Below are 18,497 nucleotides of genomic sequence, written 5' to 3' on the forward strand. Positions count from 1 at the left end.
TGAAAACCCAGCGAGTTCCAAGCTTGCGTTTCCCTTTTGGCAACTCCACAAGTTTCCATACTCCTAGCTTCTCGAACTGGTTTAGCTCTTCATGCATAGCATCAACCCACCCTGGTTCATGCAACGCTACATCAATGGTTTTAGGTTCAATTTGAGAAATGTAGCTAGAATATAAGCACAAATTAATGGTTCCTGATTGGATTTTTGTCTGAACTCCTGCACTAACAGGACCGATCACATTCTCAATAGGATGATTTCTTTGAACACTTGTTGGAATGGCAAGTTCAGGTATTGTCTCGTCTTGAGATGTCTGTATGTTGCTTGACTCCCCTCATTAGGTGCTATCGGACTGTGAATCACGGGAGTGGTAACAGTACACTCTTCAGGAATAGGATCAGCAAACAATTCTGATCCCGATGCATTCCAAGAAATTCCGCTAGATTGCACACCTTCAGGGGATTGATGAGACATTTGTTGAGGCAAAGGATGCCGTGTGAAAACCATCTCTGGCGGGTCAATGGTATGATGTCTGAAGCTCCCTTCTGCCTGTTCTTCTCCTTCTTCAGTATCACCAAAAGACAGAGGTTGTTTTGGCGTAGACACACCTGCATCTGTAGAGATATTCGACAAAATGTTAAATGATTTAAACAATTCAGCATAATCATATAACCAATCTGGTCCAACTCTAGCATCCGTAGCATTTTCTTCGAGCCATTCAATGTTGCACGACTCGACGACCTTTTTAGTTACTTTGTTGTATACTCTATAGGCAGAGCCTTTTGCATATCCAACAAAGAAACACTCGTCCCCTTTGACTTCAAACTTTCCATTTGAGTCCATAAGTAGTAACACACATGGATAACCAAAGGTATGAAAGTGTGAAACCGAAGGTTTACGTCCTTCCAGAATCTCATAAGGAGTTTTCATATGACGTTTGTTTACTAAAGCATGATTCTGGACGTAATAAGCCGTGCTAACTGCCTCAGCCCAAAAGAAACTAGGAAGCTTCGAGTCAGCCAGCATAGTCCGTGCAGCCTCTATAAGAGTACGATTTCTTCTCTCAGCTACTCCATTCTTTTGAGGAGTTTGTGGTGCACTATACTGACGATCAATTCCCTTGTCAGAGCAAAATATATCCAGAGTTACGTTCTTGAATTCTGTCCATTGTCAGATCGAATAACCTTCACTTTTGTACTAGCTTGATTTTCTGCCAGAGTAACGAATTGTTTCACTAAGACTGCAGTTTCGTTCTTGTGGCTAAGAAAAATACACCCAGGTGTAACGTGAATAATCATCAACTATTACAAGACAATAAGCTTTCTTGCCAATACTCAACACATTCACTAGACCAAAAAGATCCATGTGAAGTAATTCGAGCATAGCTTTCGTTGAGGTGCAGATTTAGACTTATGAGGTTTTCGATGTGCTTTTCCTTTTGCACAAGCAACACATTTTTCCACCAACATGAATTCTTTGATTGGAAGATCACGGACTAGTTGACCTTTAGCAAGTCGATTCAGATTCTTCATGTTCACATGCCCAAAGCGACGATGCCACAGTAGACCATCATGTTATGAAATCTTCGAGAATAGGCAAGTAACTTCCTCACACGGTTTCTTGTTCATATCAATAACATAAGCATTTCCTCGTCTCTCTACTGACCTTAAGAACCAATCTTCAGGAATGACAATCCCTGGTTTCAGCACATAACATCCTTTCTTTGTAAAGTGAACTGAATTTCCTCGATCACAAATCTGAGAGATGCTCAACAGATTGTGTTTCAATTCTGGAACATAGTTAACATTCTCGAAGCTTAAAACGCCGTTTCTTACTGTTCCTTTCAATGTGATCCTTCCTGATTCTCCTCCCGCTAATGAGACATATCCACCATTAAATTCTTTTACATTTGTCAGTTGGGATAAGTCTCCAGTCATGTTCCTGGAACAACCACTATCTATGTACCAAAGTCGTACGGTAGTCCTCCACAGCTGTTCCTGCACGATTAGCGGGACTAATTAGACCTAGGAACCCAGCCCATGGTGGATCTGGGTTTTCCTTGTGCATCAATATATGTCACTCATTGCCAAATTAAATAAGCTTTGTTATAAAATCTTAAAGGATTTTTCATGAGAGACCCTTGACGAGATGTATTAGATTGTGCAGCACCAGTTTTGGGTTTCCAAAATGTGTTTGACCATTTAGAATTATAGTTACCAAAACCATTATGTTGATTTCTTTGAAAACTGTTCTTTTGATTTTGATTTCTACATTTGGCTGCATTCCAATCTTGATGAGAAGGTTTAGTCTTGCGATAGTTGTTCTTCATTGTCTTAGACCTTTCAGTCGTCACTGACTCTAAACAACGATATCGGTTAGACTTGACCTTCTGGTTCTGGACAATCTTCTTCCTAGACTGTGCGCTTGGGAGTTGAACACAGTTTCTGGCAATGTGTCCAGCAATACCAAAATTGAAACATGTTTGTCGTTTCATTGTGTGAAAATTTTGATACTTTGTTGAAGAAGCTTTGCTTGTTTTTGAATGATGAGACATTTTGGTTTTTCTAGTATGTTTTGCCTGTGTCTGTTTTGAGCATTTTGGTGTCTGCTGATTAGAATTGACACAATCATGTGATGTTGATGATCAATTTGATACCTCTCTTTTACTGTGATCATCATTTGTTTGAAAAGCTGATGTTCCAGTTTCTGTTTTATGTTCAAAAACATTTTCTGGTGACTGTTTATTTATATCAAACCCCTTTTCTTCTTTACTAAATTCAGTTTCAGTTTCAGTTTTAGAACACGTGGAAGTTTCATCAACATGTGTCTCATCAACACATGTATCATGTGAATGTGATTTAGGTTTGTTTTCAACTACAGTTTCCAATGGGGTCCCACTAGATTCAACATTAGGGACGCCCACTGAGACAGATTCAGAAGAAGAATCAGGATACTCTTGATTTTCTTGAGAAGAAGTTTCAGTGGTTTCACTGAATGTGTCCTAAGGGACCTCACCTGTAACGCTATCAACAACTGAAATATTAGAAACATCACAATCACATGCATTAACTGAAAAACAATCATCACCGCACTTATTGTTCAAGGATTCAACACAAACATCATCAGTTTTGCCCCAAACATCAGGCTCACTTGACGAAACATAAGCACAAAACGACTCAAACAAAGATCTACTAAAAGCAATATCAAATTCAGTTTGTTCAAAATAATTTTCAGAAATATTAGAATGAACAACTGGTTCACTCCAAAGAACATCTCCACACTTTACTTCAGATACTTTATCTGCACATGAAGACGAAGTGTTAGGATCAACTGAGCCTTTAGAAACAAAATTTATTGGAGTAGACTTTTGTTTCTCAACTGGTCTGTCATTAAATGATGACTTATTGTTTTTGGGACCATAAGTCATTTTACTTTCATTCATCATCTCCTCCTCAGTCATAGGTAAATAAGTATAATTATCAGTATAAGGAGGAGGAGCCTGATTGAAACCCAAACCACACCCTTTCTTTTTCTTGTATGTGAGCTGTTGATCACACAAGTTTTTAACTAGTTTGCTGGAAGAATCATATTTCTTAATATTAAGTTCATTTATTTGATATCTATCTCTGACATCTTCCAGTTCTTTAGTCAAAATGCATACTTTCTCCTGAGCTTCTAAGAAATGGGCTGTTTTTACACTTACATCATCTTTGAGTTTGATGATGTCTTTTCGCTGAGCCTCAATTTTTTCTTTATAAAGTTTTTCTTTTTTCGATAACATAAAATTTTTATTTTTTATATCTTGATAGTCTTGAATTAGCTCAGCATTGTGTATTCTATAAGCTTCAACCCTTTCTCTACACTAAGGAGTACAGAAAACAGAAAGTACCTCTTCTTTGGTGAGACCTTTGACTGGAGCTGAAAGAATCTGTGTCATGAGAGCAATGTTTTCAGCTGACGTCTCATCCTTCGGGTGCAGAGTTTTGATCATTTGAAGCTGAGGTCATGAAAGCAATGTTGTTTGCAACAGCTTGATTTTCTAGAGCTGAGATGTTCAGACGTTGCATTTCTGAGGACCAATCAAAGTTGCTATTAGGCTGAACCACCAAGGCTTGAGAACTTCCACCCGCAGCAGCATCAGCAGTTGTACTCGATGTGGTCACACGTGCTCTCTCTGGATTAGGTGAAACAGGTTCGACTGAAGTCTGTTCTCTAATAATCAGAGGCTTGGTGCAGTTACGTGCATAATGTCCTTCCTCATGACAATTGTAGCAGCGCAGATTGAATGGCACTTTAGAAGCTTCATTAAACAAAGCACCCCATCTGTTTTTACTAGTTCTTTTCATAAATCTCCTTGCTCTGAAAGCAGCCATAGCCATCTGCCATGTAATGTCCATTTCTTCAACATCATTAGGATGAATCTGGTGTAAGTAATCTCCAGACCATTTAGGAGGATCAATTTTTCCAGCAACAAACGCATTCAAACAATTTATAACAGAGGCAGTGATATCCAGATTGTCTTTAGACTGTTGTGTAAAGAAAGCAATCATTTCATTTTTTACGGCAGGAGTAGGAGCAACAGTAGGCGTATTGGACGATGCAACAGTAGAAGAACGTGAAGGAGCAGCTTGAGCAGGAGACCCAGAGTAATAAACATTTGCCGAAGTAGGAGCAGCTTTAGCAGATGCCGCGTTGCTAAACATTTGAAAACCTCCTTGAGACAAGAGAGCTGCATTGTTATTGTTTAATAAAGCAGGAGCAACAGAGAATCTTGCAGCTAGCATGCTGTTCTTATAGTTAGTTTCCCTTTGTTTATCATCCAGCTCACAGGCCTTGATATGAGAAATCATCTCAGATAGACTGCACCTAGCAAGATCTTTGGTTTTCTTGATCATAGCAACATGATGATCCCAATGTTTTGGCAACGTATTTAGAAGCTGTCTATTTGTTGAAGCATTTGATGTATGTATTTCTTCCATCTGCATTTGAGTAACCAGCTTGACAACAGAGAATCCTGCAGCTAGCATGCTGTTCTTATAGTTAGTTTCCCTTTGTTTATCATCCAGCTCACAGGCCTTGATATGAGAAATCATCTCAGATAGACTGCACCTAGCAAGATCTTTGGTTTTCTTGATCATAGCAACATGATGATCCCAACGTTTTGGCAACGTATTTAGAAGCTGTCTATTTGTTGAAGCATTTGATGTATGTATTTCTTCCATCTGCATTTGAGTAACCAGCTTGACAAACCTCTGAAGTTGATTGTCAACAGTTTCTCCATAGATATGGTTGAAATTGTTGAAATTTTGTCTCAGCAAATTTCTTCGACTCTCCTTCATATCCTCATTACCTTCATAAACATCGATCAGAGATTCCCACAATTCTTTGGCTTATTTGCAAGTATGAAAACCGATAGCAATTTCTAGACCCAATCCCGTGGTCAGATAGGAAAGTGCTTTATCATCTTCTTCAACTATTGTGAAATTTTCTTCAGTATACTGGCTAAGGGGTTTCTTTACTTTTACACCAGGTTCAGTGGAACTATCCATCATGATCCCCCTTGGACCTCTCAGAATACTTCGCCAAATTTTAGAATCTTTGACCTTCACATGTTATTCAAAACGCCACTTCCAACGCCACTTCCACTCAGGAAAGTTATTTGCATCAGTCAACCTTGGAATGCGTGTAGTGGTTCCAACTTTTGAATCCAGTTCTTGCTGTTTGTTAAGGGCAGCCAAGTCAATATTATTTGAAGACATGATTAATTAATAGTTGATTAATTAATTTAGTTTTAAGTCCAAAGGTCAATGTTCAATGTTCAAAGTCCAAATCACGTTGCAGCTTGTCGATGCGAGTCGAGACGGAGATTGCGAGTCGTGACTACAATGAAGATGGCTCGAGACCATAGATTGTTGCGAGTCGAGACCGTGATGATGACTACTCGAGACCTCAGGTAGTTGCGAGTCGAGACCGAATGTAGACAACTCGAGACGGTGGCTAATTTCTAGCCGAGACCAGATGTAGACAACTCGAGACGGTAGCTGATTTCGAGTCGAGACCAGATGTAGACAACTCGAGACGGTAGCTGATTTCGAGTCGAGACCTGGAAAACAGATGTGAGATAATACTGTTGACTCGTAATCCCTGATATTCAGCACTTTTCCAAAAATTCAAAGATATTGAAATCTTTGAATTTTCTTTTATCACCAAACTTCCGAGAAATCAGCAAACACTCTATCAGAAATCACACAAACCAAAATCAGCACCAATTATGTAGAATTTGCTAAGAACAGTTTGAAGATGTGAATCTTAAAATCAAGAAAACACATCAAAACAAACTGAGTTCCTGTAAAACAAAACTGGTAAATAAGATCAGTAATAAAAACCATCTTCTTGAATCCGAATGATATCAAAACCGAACCAAGAATTGGTTTCTTGGCTCTGATACCAATTGTAGAACCCGTGGGGATCTTTCAACGATATCGAACAACGACTTGTGTAAGTGCGGAAATCAAACACAAGTTGATTCAAGAAATATAAAGCAATCGAAACCAATAATAATCAAACAAACCAGTTTATCTTGCATTCAAAGCTTGAACAATGACTGATACAAGACAACTTCACCAGTTTCGAGTGGCCTTCTATACGCAACAACTGATCAACCTCAACTCCAAGGTTGAGGTTTGCTTAAATACAAAACGTATGGGTAAATACCCTAGGCCCATTCGAAACTATCTAGTCTAACCCAACCCATACATATCGACCCAAAACATAAAGCAAACATTTACAAAATCAACCCTTGAACTATGCAATCCTCATTGTATAAACCTTCAGGTTCCAACAAGAAACTTGCTCAAGTTTATACTGATGAAATCATATGTCGTCATGGTATCCCCATTGACATCATCTCTGACCACGATGGTCGTTTCACTTCACGTCTTTGGCAAACATTCCAAACCGCTATGGGTACTCACTTGAATCTTAGTACGACCTTCCATCCTCAAACAGATGTACAAACTGAACGTACTATCCAAACCCTAGAAGACATGCTCCGTTCTTGTATCATCGACTTTGGTGGTAGTTGGGATGTACATTTACCTTTGATTGAGTTCTCGTACAACAACAGCTATCACTCTAGTATTCAAATGGCTCCTTTGAGGCATTGTATAAACGCAAGTGCCGATCTCCCATCAGCTGGCATGAGATTGGTGATAAGCAATTTACTTGCCCTGAGCTCATACAAGAAACTACAGATAAGATTCTTCAAATCCACGACAATCTACTCAAGGCTAGAAGTCGACAAAAGAGCTATGCCGACAAAAGACGCAAACCTTTGGAATTCAATGTTGAATACCAAGTACTACTCAAGGTATCTCCATGGAAATGAGTAGTTCGATTTGGTAAAAACTGTAGACTTGCCCCTCGCTATGTTGGTCCTTTCAAGATACTTGAGAGGATTGGCAAGGTGGTTTATCGACTCGATTTACCTCAAGAACTCAGCAATGTTCATCCAGCATTTCACGTCTCGAACCTCAAGAAGTGTTTAGCTGAAGAGAACTTCATTTTCTTATTGACGACTTGCAAATAAACGAGACTCTTCATTTCGTGGAGAAACCGGTCGAAATCATGGACCGAGGAAACAAGCAGCTTAGGATCAGCAAAATTCCCATAGTCGAGGTTCGTTGGAAAGGAAAGCGTGGTGCCGAATTCACTTGGGAATTCGAGAGCGAGATGAAGACCAGGTATCCACAACTCTTCATTCAGTCTTCCTCCTAGATTTCGAGGACAAAATCTCCTAAAGCAGGGGAGACTGTAACGCTTCGCATTTTGTAAACTATCCTATTTTAGCAAGTCATGTTGTACTTTCTATTATTAGACACTTGTACCCTTGTTGTATTCTATTTTCGTTTCAATTGTAATCCGAGACTATTGATCATAATGAAAAACGAGACTATAACGATCATATTCATGTTAGAATTATGTGCGAACTTGTACTCACGATTCACATTTTGAACAATATAATATTCTTGATTCTTGATTATTCATTACATATTGATGATTGATACTCGTTAAATTGATTAAAACAAATAAAATAATCAAATTGAGAAAATAAAATACAAAAACCAGACCCTTCGTACGAAGGGAGTAGCTTCGTACGAAGGGGTGGCTTCGTACGAAGGGGTGGCTTCGTATGAAGGGGTGGCTTCGTACGAAGGGGTGGCTTCGTACGAAGAGGGGACGAGCTAAAATCAAGGAAACCCTAATGTTCCCTCAAATGTATAAATAGAGGCCTTGTGCCCTCATTTCAACCCGCCCATTCCTCTTGCACGCACTCTCGAAGCTCTGTTGCGATCAGAATTTTGTAGGCACTCCCCTTCATTTCCAAACCCATTTCTTATTCATTTCTTGCATTCTAATCACACACACTTAAACCTTTCTTAAAAACCTTTGATCCTAACTATCTTGAGGATGGTTTCCACTCATTTTTGCCTAGGCAAACTGTTGTGGAGCATCATTTATACAAGATTGGATCAAAACTCATAAGATTTCACAACTTAATCATGGTTTTCTTTTGATTATTACATAATCTTGAAGGAATCAGGAATCCATCAGACTCTTAACTCATCTCATAGTTAAGGGCCTGTTGTAGGGTAAATTTCCATAAAGAAACGGTCTACTCAGATGGATCGAACATGATTTTCTCATCAAGAACAGTGGCTTCGTACGAAGGCACTATGCCCCTTTGTATGAACCCATCCTATTTCTTATATTTCTATGCTGATCCAGGAACCCGAGAGTTTGACGGAGCCTCGGTCCTGACACGACGTGTTCAGTGCGTTTATTACGACTAAGAAAGGAGTAGAAGATAGATATGACACCAATCAGTCACTTATAATCTAGTCTCTATTGATTATTCAACGTTACAGCACCACGAGACCAGTTGGACAGCATGTCCCCTCTGGGAACGAAAAGCTTGTCCAAATGGGAATCCCAAGTCCCTATTTATAGACAACCATAACACTATGTCCATCCGTCTGGATTGTCTTCCGTCTGGATGGTCATCCGTTCGGATGGACTTTTACAATATCAAAACCGTGTCCAACTTTCTCCTATTCTATACAATATTCAACAAACGCTCTATCTAACTATCCGCACAGTGGCAGACATACGAAATATGCACCAACAGATTCCCACTCGGCTGTCACTGTCGTTCGGATGGACTTTTACAATATCAAAACCGTGTCCAACTTTCTCCTATTCTATACAATATTCAACAAACGCTCTGTCTAACTATTCGCACAGTGGCAGACGTACAAAATATGCACCAACAGATTCCCACTCTGCTGTCACTGTCGAATCGTCTTTATCACTTTGAGAACCTTGAGCCGTGTTTGAATATTCTGTAATCTTCAACTTTTCTGCAACTTCAATCAGGTATAAATCTTACAATAGATACCCCCTCGATTGATGATTTAGGTTTGCTTTTGTCAATATAAAGCACTAATTTCCCCTGGAATGAATCTTCAGGTCTTTTGCACAGTTCACGACTCTCCTTTGATTTGCTAAACTACACCCTTTGCGGACAATCACCAACTTGAAACTAATCACTACCGCATCCTCTATTTCAACTTTAAGCGCATCTGGGCTCAGTTTTTGATAGAACTATTTAGCACCACGATCTCGCATTCCGCCTGCTCGATCTAAGAATGTACAAAAACTCAACCGACAATTGATAGAAACTTCAAATACCCCACTGGTTAACTTCAAATCCATGATTCCCCCTGAAGATCTGATATCCCGTTTACCGTGATCAACGATAACGCACCATAAGAATGATAGATCCGTGTAAACGGTATTCTCCACAATCAGCAAATCTTCATTGGAAAACATATCATCTGGTAATGTAATCTGCTCTCTGAAGGATTCGTCCACAATCAGATTCATCTCCTCGGATAATCTAGATCTCAGAAGCTATCATCCACGATCACTCTCAGATCTCTGATGCTTTCGTCCACGATCAGATATCAACACCTCGGATCAACTTGATCTCAGAAGCTTTCACCCACGATCAGATTCACATTCCTCCTGACAATCTGAAGTCGAAACTACCCGAATACTGTTGCAGTGTCACAAATTTCAAAAATACCGGAATTTTAACAAATAACATTGAAATTTTTATTCCCCCTCATTTTTGCAAATTCTGACATCTCTATCATTGAATTCCCCCTCAAACTGAATTCAGTTTTCAATTCTCTTTTCTGAAAAACTTGACCAAACTAGAATATTACAATATTCGCCACTATTGTCAGTTTTTCGTCTTTGCGGATTTTTCTTTTTGGCCCATAAATAGTCAGATACCCTGAATGATAAACATTCTGCACCAGTATCATGACTACCCCACTAATTTCCACAATCCGTAATCACATCATCAAATTTATTCACTAAAGCCCCAGACGATGTCCCCGAACAACCCAACTTGGTCGCTAAAAACCCAAAAAAATTGTCAATCACCAAATTTTTTCTGGAGACTCTCCTCGTCGTTGCGATAAAAAATGCCTTTTTTAGGCGATTGATGATCTGGTTGAATGGCATGTTGTCGGATGGTTATCCGATCGGATGGTCAGTCGATCAAATAACAAATTGGACAAACTTGTGTTTGTGGATCGGATGGTCATCCGATGGGATATGTTCTATCAGCTCAAGAACACTCCAAATCACGATTTTTCGATCCAGAATCTTTATTTGTGTGAATTTCATGATGAAACTTCACAGGATTGTGCGCAAATCGATTCCGAATAGATTGATGGCTTCAATTCCAAAATCCATCCGTGAATTGACCTTTATTTTGATGATTTTCTCTGTTTCACGTCAAGACTCCCGTTTATCCCAAAATTGATGAGCTTTGGGTGATTTAACCGACTGTTAGATCGATTAAATCGGTACCGTAGCTCTGATACCACTGCTGATCTAGGAACCGACGAGTTTGACGGAGCCTCGGTCCTGACACGACGTGTTCGGTGCATTTATTACGACTAAGAAAGGAGTAGAAGATAGACATGACACCAATCAGTCACTTATAATCTGATCTCTATTGATTATTCAACGTTACAGCACCACGAGACCAGTTGGACAGCATGTCCCCTCTGGGAACCAAAAGCTTGTCCAAATGGGAACCCCAAGTCCCTATTTATAGACAACCACTAACACTATGTCCATCCATCCGGATTGTCCTCCGTCCGGATGGACTTTTACAATATCAAAACCGTGTCCAACTTTCTCCTATTCTATACAATATTCAACACACGCTCTATCTAACTATTCGCACAGTGGCAGACGTACGAAATATGCACCAACATTCTGTTCGATTTTAGTTCTGCTTTCACGCATATTTGTCGTTAGTTTAACGTTTCATCTACTGACTTAACGAATTTAAAAGAATACTTGAACATTTTCAATCAAATCATATCAAAACTGAAACATTTCGGAACAAATGTAGTGGCTTCGTACGAACCCACATGTGGCTTTGTACTAACCCACATTGCTAAACAAACCAAACTGTTTTATTTTCTGTTTTAACCTCAGATTTCATACCTGGTCATTTTATTTACTGTTTACAATTATTTACCTTACTGTTTAAACATCGAGATCTGTTTGTATCACGTTTTAACAACCCGTTTATATTTAGCAGAGTCCCTTCGCATGAAGGGAGTGCCTTCGTACGAACGGACTGTTTTGTGTCTTAACTTGTTTTGTTCCCCGCATTTTAATAACCTGATCCAACACTCTCTCATATCAGTAATCTTATTTTCTCATTTACTCGTTTCAGCATAATCTCGAGACTTCATCAATCCCGCTCGTGGTTTAGCACTACCCTACGCAAAACTGTGAGTATACTCGATCCCATTTTAGTTTTAAACACTTTGGGTGCAACATGTATTCTATACACAAACACACAACACTTGAAACTTATTTATAGTCACACTTTATCCACAATTAAACATGAAAACATTTTGATACTTGTTGATCTCATATGCTATGTATACATTTTGTGTCTATATGTTCATTAACTTTGATCAAGCCTACCTTAACAATTATAGCGCTATAAGATAACGCACTGCCCTTGATTATTATTATATTATATTATATTATTACTACTACCGTTTCCACCGTCACATTCATGGATGTGGATTCATCCAAAAATCCATATTGCGTTCGTCGTATTTCCATACGAGACGCTCTCCCACCTGTCTCATTCGTTCGCTACTTTCTAAAATTTCCTCACCAAAAGTCCTGAGTTCGTGTACGGTTTCTGCACTCATTGGGGGTGCAGGTTCTAGGACTGGGTTTGGAATCTGGGGTGCGGGTTCCTGGTATGGGGCTTGGTATGGGTAAGGATTTTCTAAGATCTCCCTAATGTATGCATCATTATCGTAATAGGGATCTTGAGGATCTAACCCTGGGTAGGCTCCTAGGTTGGGCATTGGCACATTTTTCGTGTATCGGGTAAGGTTGCACATAGTCCCTAACATCATCCCACCAGGGGTCGTAATTGTTTGGGTCTAGGGGATTTGGTGCAGGTACCCTAGGTATCTCCTTTGGGTTGAAATCATGCATTTCTATTTGATTTTCAGGGTTTTCTATCTCCATTGGTTGGTCAGGAATTGGTGGTTGTGGTTGGGGTGCTAACATTTGCTCCTGGTTTGGGTCAGATGCAGTGGTTGCTAAGATATGGATATTGGCTATACCCCTATTAAGCATATCCTGGGCATATGCATTGGTTTCTCTTTTGGCTGCGGCTAACACTCGCTGGTCCTGTAACTTTTTCATATGCTTTCTACGCTCGTGTGATCCCCTACTAAACCATCCCCTCTTTTTCTGAGCAAATGGCTCTTCAGATTGAGCCTTAAACACGAATATTCCTTCTTCCGTATCAGCAGAGTACCCCGAGAGGGCAGGCTGAGAAGAGGCACCTTCGCTTCTAGGCAAACCAGACAATTGACGGTACGCATCAGATGGTCCTTGGTCACTCATACTGTAAACTAACAAATAGTCAGATAACACAAAACAAGAAAATACAATTATGCACGTATTTCCGTAATTTATTTCCTAACACTTCGAATTTTGATGTCAGCAGAACACTTCTGTGGTTGAATCAGTGGCATAGCTCTTATACCACCTTCTATCACAACCCCCGTTCCCTCCTGGTAAAATCCCGGGAACGGGTGGCCGTGGCCAGTTCTGGTGGTATCTTGTTATTATCAAATTTGGCAGCGGAATTTTTTTTTCATCATGACGTAGTTAGGAAATATTTAATCAGAGTAAAATACCACATTTCCATAACATTAAACACATGGGTAAAACCCAAGTTTTTCGTACACACATTTCATAGGAATAAATCATATTTTATTTAATAAAAACATCTATTTTATTCTTAGGTAACTTTATTGCCACTTTTCCAAGCCTTCAGTGCTGTCCAGCTGGCTTCTATTTGACTTTCACATATTGTTACCTGAAACGCGTTTTAAAAACATTTTGTCAGTGGGAAATACTGGTGAGTGAATCCCACTTTAATCAAATTTAAATAAAAAGTCACAGTGTACAGTATTGAGGGCGCATCCGCAATTACATTTGTTTCCAAGTTATATCAATTATCACCACACGGTAATGTCGTTCCGACTTATGGTCTTGTTACTCCTTTACCAGGTGGTAACAAATTTTGTATACAAAACCCCAAATTTACCGACTGTAATTGTATTCTTACAAATACTCAATAACTGCTATTCGCATGGAAAGATATTTTAAGGTTTTGTAAAAACAGTTCACAAAAGAGGATAACTCACATTGTTGTTTTAGGGTTTTCAGTAAGGATTTCCTGGGAATAATCTATAAATTACACAAATGCACGTGTGTTAGTATAATAACCCATTTTAACATTAGTAATACCCTCCCCGAGACGGCATTCCAACGACTACGTCGGGCAGAACCACGACAGCCGTTACAGAACCCTAGATCAACCAGGCAGAGTATCTAATACGTCTCCAGGGGTTATGATACTTACATCGTAGCAGAACCTCACTATTTGGGGGGGGGGGTATAATACCCGGAATTTATATTATTTCTTCAGAATTTCGTTGAGAGAGAAAGAGATTGAACGATTTGGGACTGAAGCCCGAGCTCCCAATTTATAGGGCTGTAATCCAAGTCTCTCGCGGCCCGCGTAAAGGTAAGCTTGGGCTTACGCGACCCGCGTAGTAGGGGAATAGGGTCGTAGGTGATCCGGGTCATCAATAGGTTCAACACGCGTTACGACACGTGTCAACACCGGGCTGCGCCACATTTTGAGGCTCTCGCGGCCCGCGTAAACTAATGGTGGGTCTTACGTGGCCCGCCTGAACTTAAGAAATCAAACGAATTCAGGTTCTAACCCTTATACCACCCACGTAAGGATTGAGGTGGGTCTACGCGGCCCGCCTCAGCTTAAGTTTCAGATTTTTAAATTTCATTTTTAATACTATACTAGCTTACAACCCCGTGCATTACACGGGTTGAATGACGAAAAATGTAAATTATAAACTTGTATATAATCCTTATTAATGAAATGACTTATTTAGATAAATTAGTAAAACAAAAGAACAGTTATATTTTCGTTACTTTTACATGTGATTTGATACTTTATTAGTAATTATTGTTTATATCAAAATAATATATTTTATCTTAACAAATATATATGGTTAGGGTAAAATGAAAACATCTACGAGTTGTGAGAACTTAGAGAACTCAACCTTACAAAAGGTTTTTTGAATTTTTTTCAGAGGGTGTGAATGAACGGTTAAAGACTAAAGGTGTTAAACTTTTTGATTTTGAATTCAAGTGGTTAAAACCACTAAAACATAGGGACTAAAAAAGTAATTTACTATTAATTAAATTTGAAATTACACGTTTGATCTCTAACGATATTAAATAATATTATACTTATTATATTATTTGATAGATTTATATTTGTCATATATAATTATTAGTTAAATTTGAATTCAGACGTTTATCTCTAACTATATTAATTAATATTATATTATATTTTGTGTATAAAATTAATATGTAATACTATAATTAAAAGGGAGGAGACACCAGAGAGTGACACGTGTACAAAAAAATTTTCATTTATTAGTATAGGAAGATTGTATTCGAGGCCCGTTTTCGCGTATGGGGTATATTTGGGACATATTGGGATATTTTAAAATATATTAGGGTGTCGGAAAAATTATGAGGGTGTTGGTTTTATTGAGGATTGTTACAGAATGCAAATCATTGAAGTGATTACATTACTTACAATCTCCATGAAACCACCTTTGTTGTGCAGCGGCGGCAACACCACCGTCCACGCGCGTGGAATGGTTGTGTTCCCTAATCTGAAGGTGGTTTGTACACCCGAGCGGTGGAGATCAGGTTCAACAGGGTAACAGGTCACTGGTGGCTTCAAAACAGCCCTTGACGTCGATGGCCAGGACCGACAATGGTGGCTAGGGTTCCGGAAAGTTTTCATTCAATCTCCGGCGATGCCTTGCATGTTCCGATCGGCAACATTCGAGCACCTAGACTACATTTTCGTAATACATTTAGCCACCTGAGACTAACGAGCGAGTCAAGTTATAACTTGTAAATAAAAGCTTCCTTATATAAAATTTCTATAAATTGTCTTATGGATGAGAAGAGATAAGTACCTGTACCACTATATCACTATATATGTACATGAGTACCTGTACCACTATATCCGAGCACCTAGACGACATTTTTGTAATACATTTAGCCACCTGAGTCTTTTGGGAAGAAGAGGATGTGTACACTTTGAACTATTCACATTACTGGTTACAAACATATTTCAGGTTTGATGGTGTGTGTGTGTGTGAATGGAGAAAAGAATCGGAGGTAGGTGTTGATTGTGGTCTTGAGAAACAGTCAAAAGAAAACCGAATTTATTAGGAGAAACTAATAGGCTAATAGCACTTGAGATAAAACTTGTGGCCTATTTTTTTCTATTAATCACAAATTGATGAATTGTATGATAATTTCATAACAATAACTCAAATAAATTCGGTGAGGTTCAACTTCATGGTTCAGTTTGGTTTTAAATCGTGGCATAACCAAAATTATTGGTTAAAAAGATAAAACAAAACCGAACCGTCGATTATTACTTTAGGTGGGGTCTTATTGGTTCGGTTTTGTAGGTTTTTGGTTCATATAATTGGTTTTATCTCTTCCTAAGTAACAATGTGAAAATGCCCCAATTTGTAAAGCATATAAGACACTCCTAAAAAAACATCGCAACGCTCTAGAAAACCTCCAAGTATATAACAATTAGAGTAGGATATTAAAAACATACTAAGTATGGTTTTATGACCCTGCTCGTAACGCGAGGGTTATACAGTAGATTCAAACAAATAGGTTACCAAAAGCAAAAGAAGTATATCATTTGTTTTTAAGAGTGAGTACACGATTATATATAGCACATGCACCATACGGGTGCTTTATTTTAATTATTACATGGACACATACATTGGGAAACAAGAAACAGAACTCAAAGCAAACATACAATGAACTCCACTGTCATGTTTATTTGACATAACTAGGTACCGCTTATAGCATCAGGCATGCCACCGGTAATTATTGGCATGATTAGATCCCTACTAGGGACTAAGTACGACGCCAATAGCGTCCAGGTAGGCACCGTATCTTCCAAAGAATCCAACAACCTTACCTTTAGCTATAGGACAAGAGAAATCTGTCCCTCCATTCGTGCCATATGGTCCATAGGTTTGTTTGTTGGTCACGAAAGTCAATTGCGTGACAAGGTTTAGGTTCTCAAAAGTTGCCACTTTTCCGTTAATCTCGATGATCTCCTCATCGTCGGCAATGTCAATCTGATTGAATACACAAGCATGAATTATATGTGTATATATACATAGTGGAGGGTTCAAATGAGAAGAAATTTTTTGTAAGAATAAAAAAGAATAAATTTCAACCAATAAGAACTCTTCATTTTACTTCATTTAATTTTTGCATTTAATATTAGTGTAAGGGTATATTGGTAAACTTAAATATATCATTAATTGGTAGTTTTTCTTTTTAATAACTAACTACATTAAATTTGTAACTTATTTTTAAAAAATATATTTTTTCAAAGAACAAAAGAAAATTAATTTAAAGTGTAGGATGAATTATGAGATGTGTATGATGAATTACGAGGTGTGTAGGATATATTTAATATGTGTAGGTTAAATTTCAAAACGTGTAGGATAAATTTTGCTGCGTGTAGGCAAAACATTTAGTGTGGAGGATGATAGTCTTTATGACTAAATAATTAGTCAAAAAAAATCATAAATGAGATGAGAAAAAACTATTTAATATTTTACAATTGTACCTTTTTTTTTTCTCAAATTAATTTTCTTCTCAAATGAACTTTCCCCTATATACATATAGATAAGAAAAAAACAACCAGAATTATATTATATATATAATACTAGCATTATATGAATTTATAAATGTATTATATAAAATTTACACATGATGTGTAAGTTTTACCATTACAAATATGTACAAAAAATTGTTAAAAAGTCATTTAGGTGATGAGAGAAAAAGGAAAATAATAATTGGGGAGAGATATAATTTAAAATTATACATTTATCTACTTATCGAAGTAAAAATGATTTTAATTATTATTTTTTGTGAATTCTCATAGTTCTTCAAATACATAGAGTTCTCATTTGATCCATCCTCTTTTCCATCCATGCATGGTCTTTGCTGAAATATTATTATACAAAATTAGTGAATCTCACCGTAGAAAGGCTGCCATTACGACCACCAAAAATGGCAGTCTCGTAGTTGGTACCACCTTCCGTGTAGCCAAAGTAGATGGCATCAACAATAGCTCCACTACGGACGTTTATCCGAGTAATCCTACCACCATTGGGTATGATTGACCATGGATTTGCTCCACCGCTACCGCCCCATGGTCCAACCTCAACGTAGTTGTTAGCCTGCAATCAAAATTAATTTGGAAAAGAAATTGATTAATTGAAACCTAACACTGACACAAATTCACAGCTTGTGGTGAAGTAGTATATACCATTTTCCAAGTTATCTAAGTTGAGAGGAGGTAGGGGAATACATGCATGTTTATATAGACATGAGGTAGCTTGAATAATTTTCTTTAAAGAATATTAAATCGATGAAATTTTGTAGTTTATTGGTGTTAGGTGCACATGGTTAAATTACATGAAAGACCTAATATTTCAGGTATAATCACGTATTAAGGATAAATTAGATACTGAACATTAGCCAAATCAATATATGATAACCATATAATGACGTATATTAAAGATTTAATCATGTAATAAAGCATAAACAATCAAGTTCTTATTATTTGAATGTATAATCACGTAATAAGCATAATTGTAATAACCTTAGTTATAACAAATTATATTGAATGTGTAATTACATAATGA

At 38.0% G+C, this 18,497-nt stretch overlaps 1 protein-coding gene across 1 annotated transcript; it reads right to left on the minus strand.

The window, feature by feature from the left end:
- Positions 1-16,464: 16,464 nt before the first annotated feature.
- LOC110920806 (protein GOS9) lies at positions 16,465-18,143 on the minus strand. The gene is made up of 3 exons (XM_022165009.2): positions 18,119-18,143; positions 17,829-18,029; positions 16,465-16,913 (listed from the first exon to the last, which is right to left on the minus strand). Exons 1-3 carry the CDS (start codon positions 18,119-18,121, stop codon positions 16,680-16,682), a joined length of 438 nt encoding a protein of 145 aa, XP_022020701.1. The 5' UTR covers positions 18,122-18,143; the 3' UTR covers positions 16,465-16,679.
- Between the last annotated feature and the right edge of the window lie 354 nt (positions 18,144-18,497).

Source organism: Helianthus annuus, chromosome 2 (genome assembly GCF_002127325.2).
Source record: "Helianthus annuus cultivar XRQ/B chromosome 2, HanXRQr2.0-SUNRISE, whole genome shotgun sequence".
NCBI lineage: Eukaryota > Viridiplantae > Streptophyta > Magnoliopsida > Asterales > Asteraceae > Helianthus > Helianthus annuus.